Below are 27,661 nucleotides of genomic sequence, written 5' to 3' on the forward strand. Positions count from 1 at the left end.
AGCAGTTTGTACTTTCTCTAAAACTGATGGATGTAACTTTTAACAATAGAAATTTAAAGCAGCTTTTCTTGTGATTTTTTTTTTTCTCTTACCGAACACAGTCAAAATACTCTTTGTGCTGGTTACGATAGAAAACTGAAAACTTCAACATGCGCCCTGAAATCGCTTCAGCTTTTTCCATCAATTGTGTAAGGTGAACCTTGGAATAGTCTGTAGAACAAACAATGCATTTTATTATTACCACTGCATTATGGTTCAACTTTATACTGACAAACCTTCTGGAAACAATTACTTAGCATGGTTTGAAGTTCAGTATAATTTTAATCATATGCACATGCTTTCATTTCAAAGTAATGTTTTCATCAAAAGCAAATAATAAACAAGTGTTCATCTCAATAAACAAACATTTCCCATTTTAATAAAGACATATATTCAACCCGTTAAGTGGCAGCTGTGGAGAGAGAATTAAGAAGCTTGGAATGTCAAGGAAGGGGTGTATGATTAGAAGAAAGGGTAAGCTGGAGGTGATGAAGGGAGGAGTGACCCTGAGGTGCTTTTGGGAGGGTGCCCCCTGATGGTTGTGAGAATGAGTTGGATGCAGGAGTGGGGTGACGAGATTGTGAAGAGTATTCATAGGTTTTAGGCCTGTTAGACGGTGTTACTGTGATGAACCTTTCACCCTGTAAGTGTCCAAATTACATGCTGAAAGATCCCACTGGCACCATTGGTGGGAACTCCCACAAAACCATTTGTGGAATACCAAACTTCTGGTTTGCCAATGTAAGTAAGTTGCTAATCTCAATAGTGGCAAACATCTTAGCATTAGGACTGGAAAATCTGAGTCCATGTTTCAGGTTCATAACCTTTCATCCAGTTCAGTATTGTAAATGTAATAGGTTTCAAGCAGATGAACTAGGGTGATAAGAAAAGAACAAAAGGAAACCAGCTGTAAAAATGAAAGAGTGATAAAACAATAAATGATAAGTGATAATGGAACAAGTAAAGAAATAATTTGTCTTGAAGAGTTATGAATGACTGAACTAAAGCCAGCTGCAATCATAGAACAGAATCACTGAAGGGTTATAACACAGAAAGAGGCCGCATAGCTCATTGTGTCTGCAGTGGGGCCAAAAACTCAGCCTAATTCCACTTGCCTGAAGGCGACAACACTTGAAATGCATATCAAGAAGCCATTGACATTAGTTTGATGACTTGAGCACTTCTGGTACATCAACCCTTTCAGGTAGTAATGAGCTCCTGATCCCTACCACTGTCTGGGTGGAAAAAATGTTTCCTCATCTTCCCTCTAACTTTTCTCCCAAACACTAAGTCAATGTCCTTTATGCTAAGGTAAATAGGCCCTAAGGTAAATTATCCCCGTTGCTGCACAGATCCCCGAGGTCTACATGTGGCAGAAACTTTTATGCAGGGAAGCTTTGCATCAGCACGTCAACTGGAGTCTGTAGAGCTGCTCAGCAGATAAGCGGCCATGCAGCTTCCATCTAATCAATCTATCCAAAAGCAAAAACAAAGGATTCAACTTGCAAAGTAAAGGAAACAAAATTAGGAAAGATCAAGTAATAGAGTCTGAAAATGTTGAATCCTGAAGGCTGTGAAGCATTTAATTGAAAGATGAAGTGTATTGAGTTCAGTGAAATATGAGTCGGTGCAGGTATAGGTGAAAACTAGGTAGAGATTTAAAAGGCAGGCCACCAAAAGTTTGTAGACTGAATGAATGTGTTTTTCTCAGAGGTCTGTAAAGCAATCATCAAGTTGTGCTCGTTCTTCACAATCTAGAGCAGATGGCATGGTGAGCAGTGTAAAAGTACACCATAAATCAACGTTTAATCTGGAAAATGAGTTCCAGGCCTTGAATGGTGAGGAAAGCGGCAGCAAAAGAGCAGGTATTACATCTTTTGTGCCAGAGTAGCACTATAAAAAGGGTATTGGGGATGATTTGAGAGGTCAGCTAGGGTGTTCACAGGGAAGAATCCCTTCAGGATGCTTAAAGGGTGTCCAGAGTTAAGCAGCTTCTTCATATGTTCCAAACCGAATAGAAGTTATATTGGTAAGGCAATGCACATCTGAGAAGCATTCTGGATAGCAGCAGAAGTGGCCAGTGTCACGATAAATCAAATGCTACAGTGATAGAATTTTAAACTAATAAGGAGGAGGGTGGGTTCCGATATTAAGTCTAAAGAGAAAAGGACAGCAGAGTAGCGACTTGGGTAAAAATAAGCAGTGGATCAAGAAGGAGCAGTGAGTTGAACAAAATCAGTAGATCTAGTGACTAAGGTGACAAAATTTAAAACCAATTATGCAAAGCATTTGCAACAAGATACATGATAAATGCCAGGGAAATGAATGGGTTTGATCTAAATCCATTGACATGCAGTTGAACAGTGTCAAAGGTTTTTTTTCCCTCTGATCCAAGATGGCAGCGGAGTAGGGCTCCTGAGTCTGAGCTTGTCTGCTCCTACTGCTTTTCTTCTTTTCTCACTAAGTTTTTTTTTCTCTCAACTTACCTTCTGGAGGGAGCTTGGTCATGGAGGCAGCGATGGCAGCGGCTGGGGACACACAGTGGGGGTCACAAGGCACTGCTGTGGCTGGGGCCCTGGAGCGAGACTCTGGTGACCTATGGCAAGGTGGCTGGTGAGCCCAGATGGTGGTCAGTAGCGAGATGGCAGTGTGGGATTTAAGAGATTGAGCCTAGCGCTGGAGAGATCAAGCCCTTGTGTGAAAGCCCAGCATGGAGCAACTGCGGGCCCATGGATAAAGGACTGTAATTTGAAACTTCTAACTTTGTCTTATTTACTACTTTACACTGAGAAGAACTGTCATGTTGAACTTTTAACTTATTTCTTTATTTTTCTACATTTTACCTAAGATATCACAATGATTGACAGCATAGTAAAATATTTTACAGTACTCCTGTATCCCTGTATTTAAGTACACATGACAATAAAACCTAATTCTAAAAAACCGTTGGAAACTAAATATTCCATGATACAAGTAAAAGTGGGCCAGAGATAACTTCACTTATAATGGGAAATAAGGAAATCGAAGAGATAATACCTTTGTGTTTGTCTTTTCAGTAGATGACACAATAAACAATTTTTTTAAAAAAAGGAGAAAATCCAGCAAGAACAAGGAATTTAAAGAAATCAGTTTAAGAATTAGTACCATGGAAAATATCACACATGTACCTACCTCTCCCTTAATGTTCAAAGACTTTGCTTCCGTCACCTTCTGAGGAAAAAGTTCCAAAGATTCTCACAATTCAAAAAAAATCTCATGTCTTAAATGGGTAACTTCTTATTGTTTTTTAAACACAAAATCTAGAACTAGGGATCACTATCTCAAGAGGAAACATAATTTTCACATCCACACTCCCTCAGGATCTTGTGTTATGATCAAGTCATCTTTCTTTCTCCCAAACTCTAAGGAATATTCCAAACCCAGGTTGTCCAATCTTTACTCAAAAACCATCCTGCCCATACCGGGTATGAATCTAGTAAATTTTCTGTAAACTGCTTCCAACTTGAATATATCTTTCCTTACATAAGATGATCAATACTGTACACATTAGAACAGATGTGGTCTTACCAATAATCTGTAGAACTGAAGCATAACAGTCCTACTTTTGTATTCAATTCCCATTGCATTAAATAATAAAATTCGATTAACTTTCCTATTTACTTGCTATACCTGCAAACCAACTTTTGCAATTATTAAACTGGAAGGCTGAGATTCCTCCACATTTCAGAGCTCCCTCATCTTTAACCATTTAGATAATACACTTAATTTTTATTCTTTCTGCCAAAATGGACAAGTTCACATTTTTTTCCACATTTTATTCCATTTTTCAAATCTTTGCCCACTCAATCTATATCCCACTGTAACTTCCTTACTTTCTCTTCACGACTCCGTACCTTCGGTCCCTTCAAGTCATTTATGTAAACTGTAACAAGTTGAAGCCGCAGTGCCAATCCCATGCCACACCATTTGTTACTATATAGAATTTGGCAAAGACAAAATCACATCTCTCTTTCAGTGTCACTGTTTCACTGATACTTCCCATAACAAAGACAAATTGAACCAAAGAAATATAAAGCAAGAGTGGTAAATGATAGGATTTTTGCAGAGCTTGAATTTTCTCTCTGAATAGGCCTTTTTAAGAAATTCATTCAAATATAATTTTACCTGCAGTACAGAATTCCACAACTTCACTCCAGTCTGAGACCGTATAATCTCCATCACTTTGCTTTGATGCAGTCTGAACAGCCACAGTATACTCTGTTCTGGGACTTAAGAACCAATGACCACGCACTGTCATTGGCAAGGGGACTGCTTTTGCCACCAATTTAGTAGGAACGTCCTGCAGAAGAAATGGAATTCTGATCTCTCAAATAATTCAAGCATGGATACTGCACATCATCAAAACCGATGTTTTCCCTAAAGTTACAAACACTTTAGGCTCAAAAGAAGCAAAATGCTGTTGGAGCTTTTCTTTGTCCATAGAACTTGTGTTTGAAACAGGTTACAAACCTGAAGCCGTATTGAGTGAAACAGACATGGGTAAGTAAGAGTGACTGAAGACAAAAAATGCTGGAAATCACAGCAGGTCAGGCAGCATCCGTGGAGATAGAGCAAGCTACCATTGAGTCTAGATGACTCTTCATCAAAGCTCTGGGGGAGAAAGCATGTAAATTGTTCAGATTAAGTGATCGGAATGTGAGAATGTTCCCACCTTTTTCTTAGCTCTTTCAACATGAGCTGTGAAACCTTTTCCTTGAATATTCTTATAACTGAAAGCTTAGACTTTCTCAGTCTTTTAATAATCTGTGGGTTTCTAAATAAACTCTTGAAGTTTCACAAACTGAACTTGTTCTGAGGTAATTTATTCTCTGCTTTGATCTGAGCAATCTCCTTTCAAGGAGAACTAACAAACATCTGGGCCTGATCAGGTTACCATTAAACTGCCCAAAAGCTCTTCTATCTCTGGTTATACTAAGTTAAAATCAATCTTTGATTATTCTAAACACAAAAGCAAATTAATGTGTTTCAAATGTTTTCTCTCTTCTGTTGTAAAACCAAATAATATAAACAAACTTCCATTAAGACTCAAGGAAGCACACACTGGTTTAATATCATGGCTCACGAAAGAGTGACCTAGTCAACTTGTAAATCTTTTCACAAAAATAGACCAAAATCCATATTTCACCAGCTATTTATGAATCATCCATCTTTTATCACATCTGTCCCCAAAGAAGAATAAAAATGTACCTTTAAAAGGCATTGTTGTTGAGAAATGTAACTCCTTCTAACACTATTTCTGTGTCACATTAACAGTTGTACTATATTGATATCAAATGCACAAAATGAGTTTCATGGGAACCATAATTTACACAAGTTCATTTGCAGTAAGGTCATTTGCATCACAGCACACAGTTGCTTTCACAAATGCACTGAACATGAACAATTTTAAAATTGTATGGTTAATTAGATTAAGATTAAGATTAAGCTCCACCAAAACAGCCATTACTTCTTGTCCTGAATTTTTTCCAAAGAACTGTGATCATATAAACAAGTTTCTTCCACATTGTTGGAGAAACATTTTTCAAATGATGCAGAGCCAATGAAAGACTCAATTATCAAATATTTCTCTTGACATGCAGTCAATATCTTTGAAAAATAACTGTTCCATCGCCATCTTGTCATTCTGTAGTAAAACAGCAGCCATATCAATGTCGTTGCATCAACAGCCAGACTTCTTATAACGTGGTGTTTCTAAAACTGGTGCAGTTGTCCTCACAGCTTTCAAGATGCCAAAGGCACTCTGATATTCTTGTGTCCACTCAAATTTCCTGTCTTTCTTTAACAAATTAATTACAGGAACCACAGCAGTGTTGAAGGTTGGGAAAAACCTGCTAAATCACCATCATCACTGGCGGTCCCTCGGAGATGAGGATGACTATCTTCCATTCTCAAGGTGAGTGCGCAAGCCACTGTACAGACCGATGCAGCTACTGCAGGCTCTGTTACACTTGGGGCAGGTGGTGGTCAAGAGAAGGGAAGGGTGTTGGCTGCAGCATGCTCCTTTTGCTGTTTTTGTCTGACTCCTGATTTTTCCCTCATGGCAAGTCTTGAGATGCTCGACAACTTTGCAGGTGATTCCCAGGTGTTGGTGGGAATGCCGCACTTCACCAGCGAGGCCCTGAAGCGCTTCCTCTCTCGACCTGGGGCTTGCCTGCCGTTTCTGGAATGGGAGTAGAGCACCTACTTCAGGAGTCTCATGTCAGTCATGTGGACAATGTCCTCAACCCACTGCAGCAGTGGAGAGTAATCAGTACCTCGATGCTGGGCTTATTGGCCTGGTTGAGGACGCTGGAGTTGGTGCATCTTTCTTCCGAATGGATTCACAGGATCTTGCACAGGCAGCATTGGTGGTCGTGCTCCAGTGCCTTTAGGTGTCTGCTGTAGACAGTCCACGTCTCAGACCCACATAGGAGGGCAGGTACCACCACAGCCCTGTATACAATGAGCTTGGTGTCAGATCTGATGCTGTTGTCACCGAACTCCGTTTTCCTCAGGTGGCCGAAGGCTGCACTAGCACACGGGAGGTGGTGCTGGATCTCTTCATCAATAACTGCTTTGGTCGACAGGACACTCCTGAGGTACTGGAATTGGCCAACATTCTCCAAGGCTTCCCCATGAACCCTGATGATCAGGGGCTCACTCCACAATGCTGGGCCAGGTTTGTGGAAAATCTTTGTCTTGCGGATGCTCAGGGTGAGACCCATATTCTCATAATCCTCCGTAAAGGTGCTGACAATGATCTGGAGCTTGTCTTGAGTTTGTAGAGATGCAAGTATCATCTGCGTACTACAGCTTGGTGACACTGGTTGGGCCAACTTTGGTTTTGGCTTGAATTTCCCGCTGGTTTTGTAGATTAGCTCCACTCCAGCGGGGAGCTTGTCGGTGGAGAGGTGAAGCATTACAGCGAGGTGATTGAGAATAGAGTTGGGGCGATGACACAGCCCTGCTTGGCACCCTGGAATGGGTCAGTGGTGGACCCATTTGTCGTCACCATGACTTCTGTGTCATCGTGGAGCAGGCAAAGGATGATGACAAACTTCATGGTGCAGCCAAAGCAGAGAAAGACACTCCATAATGCTTCCCAGTTGACAAGGTCAAAGGCTTTTGTAAGGTGGAAGAAAGCCATGTACAAGGTTCTTTTCTTCGCATTTCTCCTGCAGCTGTCACGCAGTGAAAATCATGTCTGCTGTGCCCCTCCAAAGCCAGAGGTCACACTGCAATTCTGGGAGGAGTTCCTCAGCCACCAGGAAGAGATGGATGAGGAGGACCTTGGCGATGACTTTTCCAATGGTTGACAGTAGCAAGATTCCCCTGTAGTTACCATGGTTGGACTTCTTTCCTTTTTTGAAAATGCTCACGACCGTGGCATCTTGGACCTCTCCCGGGATGCTCTCCTCCTTCCACATAAAGCAGACAAAGGCGCATAGCTGCAGTGGGAGCTCATTGCCTCCGCACTTCAATGCTTCATCTGGGATACTGTCTGCTCTAGCAGCCTTGTTGTTCTTAAGCTTGCAAATGGCTTTCTCTACTTCATGCAGGGTGTTGCTGAGTTGTGGATTAAGAAGATTTTGTTTTGATTAGCACAAAGTTAATGCGGTAATGAAAGTAGACTCATATCTCATTCCATGTTTCCCCAGCCGAGTGTTTTTATAATCCCCCAGTAATTTTACAACACCTTCTACCCAATCTGATAAAACTCAATCATGACAGCACATTACAAAATTCTGCATTTTGTCCTAGGCATAGGAAAATCCAAAACAGCTCTTACTTTTCCTTCTCTAGATGTTACTTGGCCTTGTCCCACAGTGTGACTCAAATTAGTTACTTTTTCTTTAGCAAATTCACTCTTAGCCAGACGTATACCATATTGGCTCTTCATAGCCGATTAAACAGTTCAGTTAAATGGTGTAAATGTTCTTCCCACGTTTGGCTGAAAATAACCGAATCATCAATGGAAATCACGCAGTCTTTCAATAACTTTACTGGTTAATCGTTAGATTGTTGCTGATGATTTTGCATTGAAAAAATATAAATGCAACTTGTCAATATCTCTTTAACACGTTGATTTTGATGATGAATCATACAATTTTTCAATGCAGTCCTCCAAATGTGGAATAGGATTGAGTCTACTTTCATTACCACATTAGCTTTGTTCTAATCAAAACAAAATCTTTGTAATCCATCTAGTTTTGGTACCATCACGATAGCCAAGGTCCAGCAATTGACTCAATTCAATAATGACATTTTCCATCATGAACTTAATCTCTTCTCTTGAGTTAACTTCTTTGGATTACATCGGAGAGGATCTTCTTTTATACATAATGCATTTCCTACATTAACATCATGAACAGCCATGCTTTTCTTGGCCTATTCACAGAAATTGACCCAGGATTTTGTAATAGCCTTTGAAAGCCACTTAGTTTTTTTTTTAAAAAGGAAGCTTTCATATTATACTATCTAACATTTTAAGTACTTCTGTACTATCCAATCTGATTTGTACAGGATCAACTTTTGAATGTTCAATTGCTGATTCATTCTCCAATTCTTCTGATACTGCCATTTCTCTTCCTATTTTTTTCCATTAACATAAACATACATTTGACTACTATAGAGTCATAGAGTCAGCTGGCATGGAAACAGACCCTTCAGTCATTGCCCCTGTCACAGTATCTCTAACATATTAACGTGACACACTTGCTGATGCTTTGTCCAAACTGGAATACTCACTACATCATATAGAATCAAAGAATCCCTACAGTGCACAAGGAGACCATTTGGCCCAGAGTCTGCACTGACCGTCTAAAGAGCATCCCACCCAGACCTATGCCCTCAATGACATTAGAAAGCATTATAGAAAATATTAACACAAACACTTCCAGGGAAAAGATTTTAGTTGTGGGAATAACTTTGTAAAACCAGAGCTGTCCTCATTTGATAAGGAACTATTGAGCTAAGATAGAGGTGCTTGAAATCATGAGGGGTCACGCTAGAGCAGATAAGGAGAAACAGTTCCCATTGACCGAAAGGTTAAGAACCACATGATTTAAAAAACCTCTGTAATGAAGGAAAACTCTTTTTACAGAGCAAGTTATAAAAATCTGCAATGCACTACTGTAGAGTGTGGTGACGACATTACAGTGTAGGATTTGCTTGGTAAATGCAGATACAAAGTTATCATTTCACAAGTCTATAATACTGACTACTTCCATGAGCAGTTTTTCCTTTTGGTCCCAAAATGGTCTCTCTTCTCCAATCAATATACTTCTTTCAATGTGTTCTTCTTCCTTTTATCACTTCTATATTCAGCTTGCTTCTCATTTGTTATTTTCTTGCTATCTGTAATATGCACCCCTTTTGGTGCATCTTGTTTTCTACCTCTCATCATCCAGGGAGCGAGACAGGTGTGCATGTGTGTGTGTGTGAGACCGGGTACCGTAATTTACCACAACTATACCCCAACCATCTCACCCTTAAAGGCAACAGCATTATTTGATTACCGCATTGCCTGTGAATCTTCAATTCCAATTTACCATGGTCAAATCTATGATTCATCCACCAAAACTGTTCCTTAAATTAATTTTACTCGATATTAGTCTCTGTTCTTTTTCTTAACCAATTTATGAAAATTGATCACTGTTCCTTAACTGTTCCCCTGGCACTTGATCTGTATCATTTCCCAGAACAAGACTTGTAATACCTCCTTCCTCTTTTGGCCAGAAATGTACTGTTCAAGAACATTCAGCTAAAAGCATCTTGAGAAACTTTTGGCCTCTCCACTATTGCTATCCCAGTCTGTTAGGGTAATTGACGTACATTATACCGCTGGTGCTACCCTGCCCACCAGAAATGGGTTGAGCATGAAAGAGGAAGCAATTCCAGTAAAACAAAGCACGTCTAAATTTTCCATTGTCGCTTGACCGATTTATTCCTGTACAGTGAAGGCTGGGAGCTGAAACTACAAGCTGAAATCCCAGACGGTCTGTTAATAGATGTGCCAGAGCTTTGACTTGAGTAATGTATTTATTATATTCTTCAATAACTGTAATTACATTCTGATACAGCAATTTCAGTCTGGACAGGCTTTCCAGGTTGCATTGTTAAATATCGGTTTGTTACTTCTTAAGTTTTGCTTTAAAATAATTTGATGACTCAATTAAGCTAAAATATTTACAAGAAACAGCAACCATTTAGTTGCCAGATCCCAAAAACATTTCTGAATATTTGTTATTTTGGCTTTTGTCCTAATATTTATTGTCAATTTTATACAAAAATGTATTACAACATAGGCAGAGACTTGGATCTGTTTTTAATAATATCAAACACATGCAACGTGGTTATAATGCTGCTGAACTGATGTACACTGTTGCTGACTGAGATTGGGCAAGAGGCACTGTCTCTTGCTCTCTCGTTCTCATCCCTCTACTCCTTGCACATATAAACGGATGTCACCAGACACAGATAATTGTCAGTGTGTAGTGATTGGAACCAAGCAGATCTCGTTGACTATGAGATCCTAAATTGAGGTTGTTAACCTGGGCCAATCAAGAAGCCCTGGCTGACCAAAATAAATAGGTGATTCAGAATCTCCTCAGTTCAGGGAATGACTCCGAGCTGGCTGACCACAGTCAGTGTACTGTGCACATGTGTCTTGGTGATGGCTCACTGGCTTCTGTGCATTTATTTCACAGTGGGATCTTCAAATACAGTTTGTTCAAGAGAGGGCAACAGGAAGTCTTATGGACTTTCCAGGGAGAATAACTAAGTTTTTCAATTTTCACATAACACTCAGAAGGATTTCTCAGAGAGGCAACAAAAGGCTAGAATGGGGTCTAATCTCTTCACTGCCTACACCAACTGAATTCCAAACAAAACCAATATAGCCATAACTTCTGACAGCTATCAACTCAGGCATGTGACTTCCAGTACATCCAAGCTGTTAGATCAAACCCTGAAAATTCTGGTAAATCCAGCAGTTCTACAGGTTATGAACCCTGGCTGCTTGTTTAACTTAATGCATGTGACTTCCAGAAAGAGGACTTGATAAAGTGTCCCTCAACATCCTTTCAGTGTCCTGTTAAAAGAAACCAATCCTCAATAGTCCACATGAATCAATTTTCACAATCATTTAGATTGGATTCCTAAAAGAAACACGTCAATAGTGGAAGCATGTTTATGACATTAGAGAGTAAAATAGTATGAACAATCTTTGAGAATGAATATTTTTTATGATTCATTTGCAATCAGAGTATCAGAAGTCTTACATATAGCATGCACTTCTAAATGTAATACTTGCTCTCTGCACACTCTATGAATCATACTTAAAAACCTATTGATTACATTTACCTCTGGTTGAGAACTTCATTACTTCCTACACACCTTTACTATTCCAAGTGCTTATTCTGTCTTTCGATCAACACCTTTTTAATATCTCAGATAACTGACAGTGACTGATATTTCCCTAAAGCTCCTTCCACTATACCATTCTAATCAAGAAACAAGAAAGAGGTCTACATTTGATGATGGGTCATTACTGGATGCTAATTTCCAGGAAGGCAAGGGATATCAATCCAATTCCATAGCACGCACGACAACATTGTTCATTGAATTTCCAAGTGATAATTCCTCTGAAGAATTCTGAATTTTTGTAGAAGTGAAATAAAAAATAATGGCTGCTGAAATCCTGCAACCAGAGTTAAATGGTTAAGATGAAAGCTTCCAAAACCATTTCGTCATTGAAATCATACCCAAGAATATTTAAAACAGAACACAATGTAGAACTTGTATTGCAAACACTCCCTAAATTTTCTCCAGAATAACATGCCTGTTTTGAAGTTTTAATGCTTCACTGTTAATTATGTACAACATAATGCTTTATATTTGATTCAAAAGCAGAAATTTGGGGTATAATTTCTCCTCATGAAGCTACCTTCCAATGACAAGCAAATGATGACTGACCTCCAGACAGCTTTTCTCACTTCTGGTACAAACATAATCCAAACTCATCTTACTTTGTTATGAACCCTATACAGAAATTGCAAATATAACCAAATTTACCAAACAATTCCTAAATGAAGAAATTACCAACAAGTTTTCACTTTTTTTAATTTTGCCACAGAATCACTAAAAATTAAGCATGATTTAACTGACAAGTGACACTCAGTTAAAAAGGAGAATCTCACTTTAAGGAGTTTAAGCAATTGAGATGCATCTTATGCAAGCAAGTACTCTTATCACTCTCCACACAAACTGACTTCTGGTATGTAGGATTTCAAATTCCACCTCAATCAATTCAGCTCTCAGTTCAAGCGCATTGGCAGCCATATTCCATTGAAGGTTCCTGTATATGGTGAAGAATGACATATTTCTGGCTGGCCAAGAAAATTACAATGATCCCCTCATAATCAATGTAAAATCTTAAAAAGTTTTATCAAACATTATTATAACAATTAGATATTCCCTAAACATTTTAAATAAATTACAACTTTTTCTTACTGTGCTGCTTCTGGGTCAAAAATCATTACCTACTCCATCTGGATATATTCTGCACAAAATATAAACGTTCAGAGAGTCTTGAGTTAGAAGCTTTAATACATAGCGACAAGGTACAATACACATATGAATATCTTTACTTAGATTTGAGTTTGCTTAATAAGTCAACAACTACCTTTCCAATGTTAGTGTTTGTCTCATCAAGGGAAGTTTCAATTTTTACTGTAACCAATCTCTATGGTGAATTATTTTGTACAATTTGGGTCCATAAAGAATTAAATGAAGACTGTGGTTTTAAGGTATAAAATAAAATATGCAGAATTAAGTAAATAATTATAATACAGTATTTTACCTTGTGTTTGAATTTATTGGAATTCTTTGTTTCTTTCTTATTAAGATCAATGAAGTAGTGTGTGATACGATCTTTGTATTTGGGATCCATGCTCCACGAGATCTTGAAAGAATCACATGTTATATTACTTATTTTTATGTTACGTGGAACGGCAAGTTCTTCCATCTCTGCAATGCCACTGTCTTGCGATTTGTTTCCTGTGCAAAAACAAAATTCAAATGTTTTTATAGGTATTGATATAATGACATAAAACAGATGATCACAAAACAATTTAAACAGGAAGTTAAAAGGGATTTGTAGTTTCTTATCAAGCATTGTTTAATCAGCTCGTAATACCTGCTTGCCTAACTTAGGCCTGATGCTTGGTACAGTGCAAAAATTCTAGTACCAAGCTGCAATGGATGGCGGAACTTATCAATGACACAGTATTTCAATGCAGTATCTACTGGTAATGGCATAGTGTTTTCTAATTTACCTCACTGATGTGATTAGGACACAAACTCAGTAATTGAATCTAGCCATTTTAAAAAGGTGGTCTTACAATGTTTAACACCATACAAACTTCACTACTTTGAAGTAATAAAAGTGTTCTAACAAAATAACCAACAAAACAATCTACCAAAAGTATCTAAATCAACTGCAATACACGTTTTTCTTCTCAAATAGAAGTTGGCTTTAAATCAACGTTAAGTGAAGAAATTAAATAATAATTTGCACAATCTCAATTCATAAACTGTCTGGAGAAAAGTTTTGCAACATCCCCCAGCTCTCAAAGTCATTTCTCTCCATTTCTAATCTTCACTTTTTAAACCAGACTTGGATTTTTAAAAAAAAAAATTCACCTGCTTTAATTCACACTGTAGTAGTAACAGCCTTTACAGCACATCTTCAACAATGTATAGAGGATGCTCCACATAGCTGTCATACAAGTAGATTTTGTTTTTAGCTTACTCTAAACAGGCATCATCATGGTGACCAAAAGTTGGATTAAATATGTTTTCAGGTGATTAGTAACCAGTCCATCAATAACTTAAAATGATATGATCCATTAATTAGCTAGCAACTTGATGCTTTTGAAAAAGATTGCAAAAGAAAATTGAACAAAATACAATTGTTAAGCCAACTTAGTTTGTAATGGCTCTGAATAATCAAAGCAACAACCCAAGTTTAAATCCATAGATACGGTGATGGAAAAATAAACAAACAGTTCATTTTTAAGTACTTTTAAGCATTCTGGAATGTCCCAAGGCACTTCATGAAGTATTAACAAACATAATTTGACATCCACTCAAATTTGGCATCAAACCACACAGACAAATGAAAAGACTAATGAAAGATCAATGCCGGGATGCTGTTTCTCTCTTGGCTACAATTCATATTAACGTCCCTTGTAGGCAGAACAAAGAGAAAGTCAACATACTTGGTAAGCAACAGAAAACAGCAGCCAGTCTCAATGGTGGCACTGCAGTAAGTGTGTATTTAGAAAAGTTCTTCAGAAAGTCAAAAAAAAATACACAGGTAAATGAACGCTGGTTGGCCCTGCTCCCAGATGTGTTTTCGGATGAACACTTTGAGAGACAATCTGCAGATGAGAAATAAGACGGAGCCATGTACAGATTTGTGATGCATTTTGAAGTTGGTAGTACTAGAGTGGGCAGAAGTCATTGGAATCAAGCAAGGTGCTCCATCCAGTTATTTTGCAGAGAAAAGATGCTTGAAAAGGATGGTGTAGTAAACCGTGTCAAAGGCGGCATATACACCATAATGCATAAGGATGAGTAATTTACTAGGCTACATGGAACAAGTGAAATTTAATGCAAAGAAGAATGATCTAGTAGAATTTGATAGGAAAAATTAGGAGAGGCAACATAAAATAAAGGGCTCAATTCTAAAGAGGGCACAGGAACAGAGTAACTTGGTGGTGTACTGAAGATGTGTAATTGAGAATGTGGTTAATATGGCATTCTGGACTTTAACAATAAAAGCATAGTGTCCAAAAGCAGAGATATTATGCCCTCATGCAAGTGGTTTACTGTGTTCAATTACAGACATTACATTTTCAGAAAGCTCTGAAACCTTTAGAGACAGTGCAGAAAAAAATTGAGAGTTTTTCTCAGAATGAGGGGCATTGGTTACGACATAGGCTGTAGAAGCTGGGATTTTTCTTGAAAGAGTTAAAATAGTAAGGGTTAAAGCTTAAGCGATGTAATCAGTAATAAGCAAAACAATAAAGTTAAAAAAGTCAATCTAACAAAGAAAATCATCCAAACGTCAAGGTTAGTAGCTAGTAAAGCCTTGGGATGGAGAACAGACAATGCCTACAAAGACTGTAGGAAAGAATGGGGATGTTAGAGGACGAGTGGCAATGGTGTCAGCAGAACCCATTACCCCGTGTACATACTGTTCCTCCTTCTTCCACATGCTGCAGTGGGCTCACAGTACAGACATTGTACATCTTGTGAGGCCATTAAATTGTCCATCATTCTAGCACAGTTACATTTCGGACTACTCAGAGAATTGAACAACTGGATGCAAGGTCAATACAGTGCCATTTATGGAAACATAGCAAATAACATACAGTGTATTGTCACCTGTGCCATGAAACTGTCTTCAATAAACTTTCTCCCTCTCCCTCCTATTGCATCTTAGTCCCTGGTTTTTCAGCTGGGATGCAGGAAGCCTGCTTGGCAGTGGAGCATATTGGCCCTGGAGGTTTTGTCAGGCAATCCCAGGAGCATTTCTGAATGATCCAGTGATGCCGAGGGTCTTCTTGCCAGATCAAGTGTGCTTTGTTTAACATGATCTTCCAAGGGTCAGAGGGAGTCCAGCAGAATAAAGGTGGAGGGGCCGAGCCACCCTCTGGAACGTGCTGAATGGAGACTTCTGAAGAAAGTGCACCTGGAATGCTTGCCAAGTTCCAGACCCCTCCTTTGCCATGCTTTCAAACTTGAGGAACAATGGCTGAGGCAATGGAGTGCAGGCACGTGCAGTTCTCCAGCCGATCTTGAGGGTGCTAGCCCTGGCTCTTCACAGTAGCTACCAACCAGTCCATGAGGCAAGGAAGGCAGCTAGATGGTTGTATGACTTGCTGCCCTTCTGCAGCTTCTGGGCAATATAGCAAATTAGGTCTCACATACCTGTCTGCTGCTCCTGGACAGGGGACAAGTGGTAGGACGGCTCTCCCGTTTTTCAATTTCCAACTGATTGAAGACAGATGTGTTCTTATGCAGTGCAAAAGGTGTTTAAACCATATCCCCCCTCCCACAACTCGCATGTTATACCATTAAGGATACAAATGACAGGCTTTCTTCCAATTATTTTTCAAAAGTACAAATATTTAGCACTTGACACCTGAAATGCATTTCAAACCATATTTATTCATATAATCACAGACACACGAGAAAAGACTACAGGGGTATATACACTGAGGTCTTAAAGGTCCACTGTTTTGTTTATTTCTTTGAAGATGAAGTATTGAAACACTGCAGACTTGTTCTTCCTCTTTAGCTGCCTGAAGGGGAGGGGACCTGGAAACTGATGGACAGATTTTCAGTGGTTTCTCTGGCTTCATTTCAGTTGAGGTACAGTCAAAACCCTGTCACAAAAATATGGTTTAGCTCGTCAAACAGCCAGGTTAACTGAAGTGCAAATTCTCTGTCTCCTGATTCGAAAAAAAATGGGATTTATTCATTACAGGCATTTGTTACCCATCCTGAATTGCTCAAGAATGTTGTGAAGTGTCATCTTGAACCATCGCAGTTTATCTGTTTAACTTTTGGGTAATAGTTTGGTATAGCTGAGTAGCTTGCTAGGCCATTATAGAGTGCAGTTGAGAATCAACTACACAGCTGTAGGTCTGGAATCATATGTAGCAAGCACAGATTTCCTTCCCTAAAAGACATTAGTGAACTGATGGGCCTTTACCTCATCATAGTCTCATGATCACCACCTGCTGACATCACCTTTGAATTCCAGACTGCCAACTAAACCCCAGCTGAGTCATATGTGAAAGACTGAGAGAAAAAAAGCAAAAAATATATACTAGTTCAAATAGTTGTTAATCAATTTTCCATACTACAATTTAATACAATAAAGTACTGTAAAGGTGGCAACTTGTTTTAATGCAGTAAAACACGCTAGGATTCTCTAGAGATGCAAACAGATCAAAATGTGAACAAGTAACAGAAGTAGAGGTTAGGGTAGATTGACAAAAGCCAATGGAGAATCTTGAATGAAAAGAGAACGATAGAGAAGTTTAAGAAGGGAGTTCCACAGAGTCTTAGATAACTGAAGACATAACGCTAACGATGCGCCAAAAAAGCTGATTACTTGAAGACTTGTGGACTACAGAAAGTTACATTGATGGGCTAGGACTGAGACCAAAAAGCGATTACCATTAAGAACTTTAAATTGGAGATAAAGGACCAGGAACAAACACAGGAGTCATTGGTGAGTGAGACCTGCTTCAGACTAGAATAGAGAGTCACAGAATCCCTACAATGTGGAAGCAGGCTGTTTGGCCCATCGAGTCCATACCAACCCTTTGAAGGGCAACCCACCCAGACCCACACACCATAACCCTGCATTTCTCATGACAAATCCACTTATCCTGCATATTCCTGGTCACTATGGGCAATTTAGCATCAGCAATACACCTAATCTGCGCATCTTTGGACTGTGGGAGGAAACCAGGGCACCCGGAGGAAACCCAAGCTGACACAGAATGTGCAAACTCCATGCAGACAGTCGCTTGAGGCTGGAAGCGAACCCAGGTCCCTGGTGATGTGAGGCAGCAGTGCTAACCGCTGAGCCACCGTGTTGCCGAGGTGGAGCAGAAATTTGGCAAGCAGCAAATTATAAGTTGTTCTGGATGAGAGCTCACCCACAACTGGAACAGTCGAGTCTGGAGGTCAAAAATGCATGGATAAAAGTTATAGCAGCAAATGAAATTGGACAATGTTACTGAGTGCAAGTGGAGGTGGTTGTTTTGACGCAGAACCTATGAGGTAAAAAGTTCAGCTAGTGGTCAGATAAAACTTCAAGATTACCAACAGTTGGTTCACCAAACAGTGGCTGAGGAGTAGGAGAGAATCAGTAAAAGCCAGGATGCTGGGAGCATGTGATGGCAGCTGAAGATGATGGAATCAGATTTCTCGTTTAACTGGTTGAAACTGCAAAACTTAAATCAATTTTACAGCACAAAATGCAAGGGATCAAAAGAGGACAGATCCTAGGGGGAAGGACGGAGGTAACAGACTGAAGGCAGATGACAAACTATTGTTTGCTATGCTCTAGCTACAGGTAAAAGTGGAACCAAGAAAGGTGGTCCCACTGAATTAAACAATGGAGAGGCAGTGGTGTGATAACCAAGGCCAGACAAATAAAAGGATGGAGAGAAAAGGAATGCACCAATCACAGAGAAAGTTATTTGTGCCTCCAGGTGGCCTGTTTTACAGCAGTGCCAGGTTTCCTAATTGGAAAGATTCATACTTGGGGGTTTTGGGAAAGGTCAAACCCAAGAAGCAACAATACCATAAAATAAGGAAAGGAAGGCGAGAGTTTGCAAAGTTGTTTCTTTTTAAATGGGGGGAGGAAGATGTAAAGAGAAACAATTCATTAAATCAGAAAGAATGACAGCCTGAAAAGAATGTGTGATAAGCACTTTTGAGAGTGGGGTCAACAAAGCAGAAGCTAAGTCTCTGGAACAAGGAAGACATAACGGCAGGCAATTGTAACTTTTCAAGTACATTTATAATTGAATTGATAAAGTACTTAGGGGTGAATGTGAGAAGCAAGGGAATGGAAAGGGACAAACAAAACTGGTGATGAGGGATGTAAAGAAGTAATCAGAAATGACCTTGCCTATAACTGAGTCCATGGAACAGAAAGGACACGCAAGGCAGCAAAGTTAAAGGCATCCACGAAATTAGTAGGACAGCATAAACATGAAGACCAAAATCAGATAAATTATGTAAAGTTACAATTATACAGACAAAAGCAACAAAAACAGAATCGTGAGTTAAATGACATTGGCAAAAACAATTCAAAACAATTATAGTGAATATATGATTGGTACAAAAATATCTAGTATTGACAATGGCAGTATATGCTGTGTAACTGTGTGGGTCATGTAAAGTTTCAACTTCACAATTTAATTGATGAAAATCGTTAATTAAAATGCATTTTTATAAAATTCAAATGCAAATTTCTGTATACAAAGTGATGCAATCAAAATAGCCTTGTCAAAGGAAAGTGTGCTTGGAATTTAAATGCTTCCCACTAAAAGAACAACATTTCATCATCTGGTAGAACAGTAGATTACCATTGTGCCAATGAACAGAGGAGGCTTTCATTAAACTTTCTAAAACACAAGCTGAATCAAGTGCTCCAATTTTGGTTAGATATACCACTTCAAACTAGCAGTGTTCCATGCCAGAAAATGCAAAGAATGAATAAAGAAAGTACAACAATTAACAGCCAAGTGAATAGGATTAGAACAGTGTACTTTTAGTCATCATTTAATGAACATACTAAAGAAATAACTGTTTTTGTAGCAGCTAGATATTCCATGGTTGAAACACTGTCGTCTTGAAAATAATATGAAATCACAACACTGTGATAAAGATATGGAAAGTGCTCAACATATTCTAGTGTCTCTCCTTCATCATGTGAGAAATGGAATGTTCGTCTGACCAGATGTGGGTCTGCATGAGTTTTGTTTCATCGACATTCAAGGAACAGGCCAAGTCTCTTGTAGACAGAATTGAAGAGATTAAGAAAGGCTCATAAGTCTGATGCAGAGTGGGAAATGACACTGCAGCAATCTGCGTACTGTGCGTCACGTACATCTATGGTAATCAGTTTGGTTTTGGCACTGAGACAACAGAGGATAAACCGTATTCCATCCAGGTGCTATTTAACACAAAACCTGGAGGGTAATTGATCTTTGATGAGGTCAATATCAGTCAGGTAGAATGTAAATAGTATGGGGGCTAACACATAGCAATGCTTAACACTGGTCCAGATTTTGAAGGCATTTGTTTCAGATGTTCTACTCAAGACAGTTGCCAACCTACAACTGTGCATCCGCTGCAGGACGGTGATGGAATTTCTGGAAATACAAATCTGTGGAAAACAAACCACAGAGGTGGTTTGAATCAAATGCTGTGGTCAGCTTGTAATGAAAAAGGTTTGGTCATCGTCCTCAACGTTTTTCTTGAATTTGCCCGGCAACAAAGAACACGTAACAAGTTTTTCTGGAACGTCTAAAGAGCTACAGTTTTTAAGCAAGTCTTCCTCAGCTACAGGAAGTTGGCAATTCAGGGGAATTGTGTCAGGGTCTTCTTTGCTGTTGACAACAGGGAAAAACCTACCACCATTGATGAGGAGATGCGACATTGGATCAGCTGCACCAGGTCAACTTTGTACAAATTACGCCAGAGGGAGTTTTCCAACAAAGACCTCTGCAAGTCAACAAACATGCACTTAGGAAATTCTACTAAATCAGAAGTCACACAACACCAGGCTATAGTCCAACAGGTTTATCCAAAATCACAAGCTTTCAAGCACTGCTCCTTTGTAAGGTGAAGTCACTTCACCTGATGAAGGAGCAGCGCTCCGAAAGCTTGTGGTTTCAAATAAACTTGTTGGACTATAACCTGGTATTGTGCGATTTCTGACTTTGTCCAACCCAGTCCTATACCGGCACCTCCACTTCATGGCTAAGAAATTCCACTAACAATAGCTTCACCACATTCTCTAAATTCAATGGGAGGAACTTTGAGTAAATGCAACTATCCTTCTCAAAGCCAGTTCTACTAGCAATCAAGCAAAACACCTGCAAGACCAAATAGAATGGACTGAACTGTGTATCTGGATGGCTAAAAATTATCTCCTCTGCCTGTTTTCTCAACTCTCAAATTACTAGCATTCTGGGGAGGATGAAGAAATCACCACAACAACACTCAAACTTTTCGTGAAGCACAGTACCACTGACATAAATCAACAGGAGCAATTTGTTACAAATTGTTGAAGTAACAACCTGTCCAAACATGTACTATTCTTTAACTCCAAACACCTTAAAGATGAGGCAAAACAGCAACAAAGAAGGAAAGAAAAGGAAGCAAATCCTGCACTCTGGGTCCCACTATCCTGCAGGATGTCCTCTCTCACGTGCCCAAACACCTGTGAGCCAAGAACCAACTATTCGGCCACAAGAAGAATACCACCACAAACTTGCAACCCTGAGCAGACATCATCCTTAAATCGAGGGACAGCTAATAATTGGTAGGCTAAACTTATATTGCTTAGGGAAACATCTGAAGTCTTCACATCCAACAAAATTCTTCACATCCAATAAAGTACTTTTAAAATTCTTACATAGCAAAACTAATGCAAATTGCCCTTAACAGAAGATGAGATAACCATTGGTTCAATAATGTTTGCAGAGGAAGAAAAGTTCATCTTCAAATTGTGTATTTTACATCCATCTAATCTGACAAATAAGGTGTCAGTTCCACAACTCAATTGAGAGATGGCACCTACAACAATGCAGCACTTCCTAAGCGCAGCATTGTAAATGGCAAAGTTGGATAATGTGTTCAAATTTTAAAGTGGGACTTCAATTCACAAACTAGTAATCAGAAGCAAGAAGCTACCAATTCAGCAAAATTACAGTGGTAACCAAACACACAAGGCTAAGGTCAAATTTGAAGCTGTTCTGCTTTGTAATACACAGTACTGTAAAACTATATTAATCAGAAATTGTATTACAAAACAGAATAGCTTCAAATTTTTTGCTTTATATAAAATGAGTATCAGCATTAGATTCCAAGATTTAAACAGTTTCTTGCAATGCCATGGGCAGATGGTAGCTTACATTCCCAAAGCTGTCAAACCACAGCTAATCTGAAACACTGAATTACAGTATTCAGTAGGAAAATAACACAAGATAAAGCTTTTGAAATCAAAGTACAATAAGACATATTCTTGTGAAAAATTATGATTTAGATATACTCAACTGTTAATTATTTGCTGATAGTTGACTGCCGAAGTTCTTCCACTGTTGAAGACCTGGCGTTATGTTTACTCTTTTTCTGGAAACAACAAAGTATTCATATATTTCAGGCTGAAAAGAAAGAGACTAAATGCTGGCTTCTGCAATCACAGAATAATACTGTTCAGCACATGGACCATAATGACTCAAAAAGGCAGCTCAACACCACCTTCTCAAGGGCAACTAGGGATAGGGAATAAGGCCAGCCAGTGACACCTATGTCCCACAAGTGAATTAAAACAACAACAGGGGGGAAAAAAATTGACCCTTTCAGTCAGAAACTTAAACACTAACATTGATGCATGAGTCCATAACTTCCAAACACTGACTAGATAATGATAAGGACAAACAATGATTTTCTTAATGAGATATGGACAGCAAATTAAAAGACAGTGTAGAAACTAACATTAGGCAGCCAAACCTAGATGTCCATTCATCAAATTTACTAACAGTTTAGGCATCAAAACTAGAAATGGCAGTTTTATGGAGCAGCTGATTAAAATCTTGAATGTACATAATAAAGCTGTGGTTTAGGGCTGGTGTATGAGGGAATGTAAAAAAACAATACATCCATTGAAGTCAGATTTAGTAGTCACCAAAGTCCCAGAGTACTGTGCTCATTAGAGAGAGTTGAGTGGTGGTAAGCTTAACACAAAGGTCATTATGCATCCAGGGAGGGCCAGGGTCAAGCAGGCGGGACTTCATGGTGCCATCAGCCAACATGGGAATTGAACCCATGCTGTTGGTATCACACTACATCACAAACCAACCACCCAGTCTACTGAGCTAACCAACTCTAACAGCTCCTGGAAGTGAAGAGGGAGGTTGGTGAAAACTGGTAAATATCACCCATATAGGAAGAAGCATTTGAAGAGTTGAAATGAGCAATGTTGCGAAACTTATTCTCTTTATAATTTAAATTTTTTTTTAAAAACAACTTTTTCATCATAGTCCCAACTTCCTTCTTGTGAACATTAGTCTCTCCATCACAATGATTAGTGTTTTACATTTAAATTTAATCAATAAATCTAGCAGAAAAGCTAACTCAATAAATGATAACTGTGAAAGTATCAATGATTGTCATTTAAAAAAACATGTGGTTCACTAATATCCTTCAGAGACAAAGGGTTACTTCCCTTGGGAAGGATATCTGCCATCATTACCTGATCTGGAATACGTATGACTTCAGATCCACAGCAATGCAGTTGACTCTTAACTGTCCTCTGAAATGGCTTAGTAAGCCACACAGCTCAAGAGTAATTAGGATGGGCAACAAATTCTGGCATTACTATTGATGCCCACATCCCATGAGAAAAGACAATTTTCAAATATTAACTTCTTGCCAATTTAAAATCCAGTCGTGGCTTCCTATCCAGTCCTTGCATAAGGGCTCACTCTCAACTTTGTAATTAGTGAGCATGATCATCACCTTCATGTAAACCTAGCCCCATGACCAGCAATGATTGTTCCAGAGACATGACAACACAATCAGAACACATTTACTCAGATTATATTTTGTTCCACCACATTTTTCAATGACTCAATGCTTTAATATATCTGCTCCAATGATTCAGTTTTCCATTCCCCAAATTTATAAAGTTCCTTCCTTTACCTCAAGCCAGGTATTTGTTTATCTGTGATTGCAAGTGACATTTAACATGTCCTCATTTCTGTGCTTCTGCTCCCACAGTTAGGGTCACCTTGTACTCACCTTTGATCTTGATCTGCATCTGCAGATAATCCATTTACATAATCCTACTAACAAGGATTTTTTTTTTCACCCTGGTTTCTAAAGAGACGACTTCCTCTACAATATTTTTATACACATTCCATCAGCTCATCTTTGCACTGGCCTTGCCTAGAACCTTCTCACGCAGCAATAGCTCATGTAATATTTGTTAATTCATCTCTTTTCAGTGAAGTAATGGTCCATAGTACAAAAAACCACTTCTTTATGAGACAGCAATTTACATGCACTTCTTTCAATTTATTTGTTATTCGTTGCAAGGAAATTAAATGTATACTGAGCAATCACTTTACAGAATACCTCTATTTTAACAATTCCTCCTTCCAGTTGCTGACTTTGCACCAATCATGTCCTACACAGATATAAACAAGGGCATGCACACTTCAGGAATTATATCATATTACTAGGATAAGCAGTGAAACCAGCTTGCAGTACACGTTAGCTTCAAAGTTTGCCAAAGATTGATCTCACATGATTAATGATGTTTAATCACCTGCATGTGACCGATGAGCAGAATGCGATAGAAGTTTTTATTTTCAGGAATGGACTATCATGTACATAACTGTTAAAAGTTTGCAAATATTTCACCTTGTCAATTTGAAATTGGTCAAAATCTGATCACAGGAAGAGGAAGATTTCACTCCTGAACTTCTAAAATAAATTTTCACAGGATGTGAGTATCGCTGTCTGAACCAGCATTTATTACCCATTCCTAATTGTACTCGAGGTGGCGGTGGTGGTGGCGATGGCGAGCTTCTTCAGCTGCGGCAGTCTATGTGGCATAAGTACATCCACAATCCACAAAGGTTTTGGTGTTCTTATTCATCTGGAGGCCTTGTTCTTCTAGATGTTAGAGATCACGGGTTTGAAAGGTGCTGTCAAAAGAGCCTTGGTGAGTTGCTGAACTGCTCCTTTTCAATATGATGAAATTCAAGTCTTTCTGTAACAAATACAGCCAAGGGGTACAATGTATATCTACTGATACTCACAAGAACTAGATTCAAGGTGATCTCTTGAATGTCAATGTCCATACTTTTTAATGTCTAATATTGTTTCACTTTGTAACTGGTTGCTGGGAATGTCCTCCAGAACAACATACTGAAGCAGGAACAAAATTCAGGCCATTAGACAGATATGACAAGTTGATTCTTAAAATCCTGGGCTCAGAGTTCTTAGGTGGGGTGAAGGAACAGAGATTGTAAAGACCTTCTTTAAACACAAGGCTAAATCATTCTTTGCTTATTACTCTTAAGTCCCAGCCACTCACAGACATACACTGCATGACAGCAGTATAACACAGTCTAAAATCAGATGTGGTGTAAAATAGGTTTCTGATTTACTATAAGACTAGTTTGCACCACTGACATGGCTTAATATCACTCAAAATATACAGTTACATTTGCTCTCCTTATACAAGCTTCTTGCATGTGCTTAATAACCTGCAATTTCAGGTCCTCTTTCATTAGCCTGTGATTCTCTTCCGGTTACATGTTGAGGGCATAAAAGCCTTGACATTTACTTCAGCTCTTTGATTTCACCTACTTTTAGCACACCTCATTCCTCCCTATCTTCTGGGAGATTCAAAAACAAGATACCTGTAGCCTCACGGATACCTGTGTTGAAAAATTGTTTCTAACCATTCAAATGCTGTCAGGCAAGTCCTAAGATTTCCCAAAACTATTAACTAACCAGAATAATTTATTTCTATCTCCTATAAGCCATGATCAACTTTTTCCAGAACTTAATGTATCATCTTCTTTCCACATCTTTGTTGACATCTTTGGTAGCTATCAACAAAGATCAATTGGGATGATCCAGTGTTGAGAAAGATCACAGCTTTTGTCACTTTAATGAGCCACTTGCACAGGTATTACATATGACTTATGCTGCCTAGATATTCAGCTCAAAAATATAACCTAACAATGCTGTTTTTTGAAGCAAGCAGAGTTGGCAAATTATAGATATCCTTTCTCACACCAGGTAGTATTGACCTTGCGTCAAATACCTCGCTCCTGATGAGAGGCTGATGCACATATGTTCCATTTTCAATGTATTATTCCTTCAAATATCTGTGATAGCAGTTTTGCTTGCTGCAACTAAAATTGAAGATTTCAACAATAACTGAAAAACAAAGTCAAGACTAACCTGAATTTAAATTCAAATTTACAGTTTTAGTTGCTCTATTGTTAAGTATATTTAAAGTCAAGACAGACTGTTGGTCTATCAGAGAAGCAAGGTCCAAGGGGATCAGATGGGGGCGCAGAAGATCAGTCATGATTTTACTGAATGGTGAAGCAGATTTGAGAAGCCATATTGTTTACTCTAATTCTTTTTCTTAAGTTCAATAGCATCAAAGCACTTATACAGTCATAAAGTCATACAGCACTAAAACAGACCTTTTGGTCCACCCAATCCAGGCCAAACCTAATTCCAAACGAAACTAATCCCATCTGCCTGCTCCTGACCCATATCCCCCCAAACCTTTCCTATTCATGTACTTATCTAAGTGTTTTTCAAACGTTGTAACTATGCCTGCATCACTTCCTCAGGAAGTTCAATCCATACACGAACTACCCTCTGCGTAAAAAAAATTGCCCCTCATGTCTTTTTAAAATTTCTCTCCTCTCATCTTAAAAATATGCCCTCTAATCTTGAAATCCACCATCCTAGGGAAAGGGCACCTACCATTAATCCTATCTATTATCCTCATGCAGGTAATTAATTATTTTTAAAGTGTAGTTACTCTCATGTACTCAAGCACAACAGCTAATTTTCACACAGCAAGGTCCTATTAACTGCATTTATGATAAATGGCAAGTTCATGTGTTTTAGTGGTGATGGCTGAAGGATAAATGTTGACTTAGTACTTAGAAATCTCCCATCTGTTTTTAAAATGATGTGAAGGGATCTTTTACATCCACTTGAATATAAAGGCAAAACCTTCATGTGACAAACAAAAAGCAAAGGCAGGACTCTAAGCAGAAGAGAAAGTAAAATCAAAATACAGCAAAGGCAAGGAATGCACTGATTTGGGAGGAGTCAGGACATATATTAAGATAAGGAAGGAATAGGTTGGTGAAGCATGGTGTAAAGAGGCAACTTACAGGATAGCCAAGAGTACATTGGCCAGACTTAGGATCATCGAAAGACTGCAGCTCCGGATGCCACTCTGTCTATCTGTGGCTTACTTTGGATATATGTCAAATGATTAGGACTTTTGGACTACAAAGAAATTCATGATAATTTAATCCATATCGTTGCTATTCAGGTAAATGAATTATGTAAGGTTTCATTTTGACCCAGTGACAATAAAAGAACAAATATTAATGGTGTATCTAGGACTAGAAGCATTTGCTAACAGAACTGATTCAACGATTGATAGTCTACAAAGTTAATTTGACTCCTAAACAGGGACAGAATAGTGTCTACGTGACATGTCCATGAAAGACAATATAAAGAGATTTGATTTTCCAGGGACACAATTATTTAACATCCCAGAATATCCTCCCACAAATCACTTCTGCAACACTATTAGCAGTGGTCGCAGTCAGGCCCAGCATTCTGTACAATATCTAGAGGGCACAGAAACACATACAGCAAAAGGTAGCATAGAATAAGGAGCCCAGCAAAGCAAGACTATGTAACATCAAAACACATCAAGCAGCTGACCCATGACTGCGCAACACAATACCTTATCTGCCAACCCATATTTAATATACTGGTTTCCACACAATAGCCTGAGACTCACTTTATGGATCTTTTATTATATCTCATTTATCTAAAGTTCAACCATCAACATCTTCAAATTTTGACATACAACCAAAACTCTTGTAATGTTCACATATTCTTAGTGTTTAACCCTTTTTTTAAATTCACTCAGGGGACGTGGGCTTCACTGGCTGGGCTAGCATTTATTTGC

The 27,661-nt window shown here is 38.8% G+C and overlaps 1 protein-coding gene across 2 annotated transcripts in view; it reads right to left on the reverse strand.

The window, feature by feature from the left end:
* The window catches only part of phyhiplb (phytanoyl-CoA 2-hydroxylase interacting protein-like b), a 45,655-nt gene that overhangs the window by 3,309 nt on the left and 14,685 nt on the right, over window positions 1-27,661 (reverse strand). The window contains exons 2-5 of one of the 2 annotated variants that reach the window (XM_048608893.1): window positions 21,961-22,035; window positions 12,941-13,137; window positions 4,204-4,378; window positions 93-210 (exon numbers count right to left, since the gene is read on the reverse strand). In XM_048608893.1, coding sequence (XP_048464850.1) covers window positions 93-210; window positions 4,204-4,378; window positions 12,941-13,105 — 458 coding nt within the window. In that variant the 5' untranslated portion in view covers window positions 13,106-13,137; window positions 21,961-22,035. The remainder of the gene's footprint in view (window positions 1-92; window positions 211-4,203; window positions 4,379-12,940; window positions 13,138-21,960; window positions 22,036-27,661) is intronic. The other variant, XM_048608892.1, reaches the window with a different exon arrangement.

The sequence above is a fragment of the Rhincodon typus genome, chromosome 20 (assembly GCF_021869965.1).
Source record: "Rhincodon typus isolate 14 chromosome 20, sRhiTyp1.1, whole genome shotgun sequence".
Taxonomy (NCBI): domain Eukaryota; kingdom Metazoa; phylum Chordata; class Chondrichthyes; order Orectolobiformes; family Rhincodontidae; genus Rhincodon; species Rhincodon typus.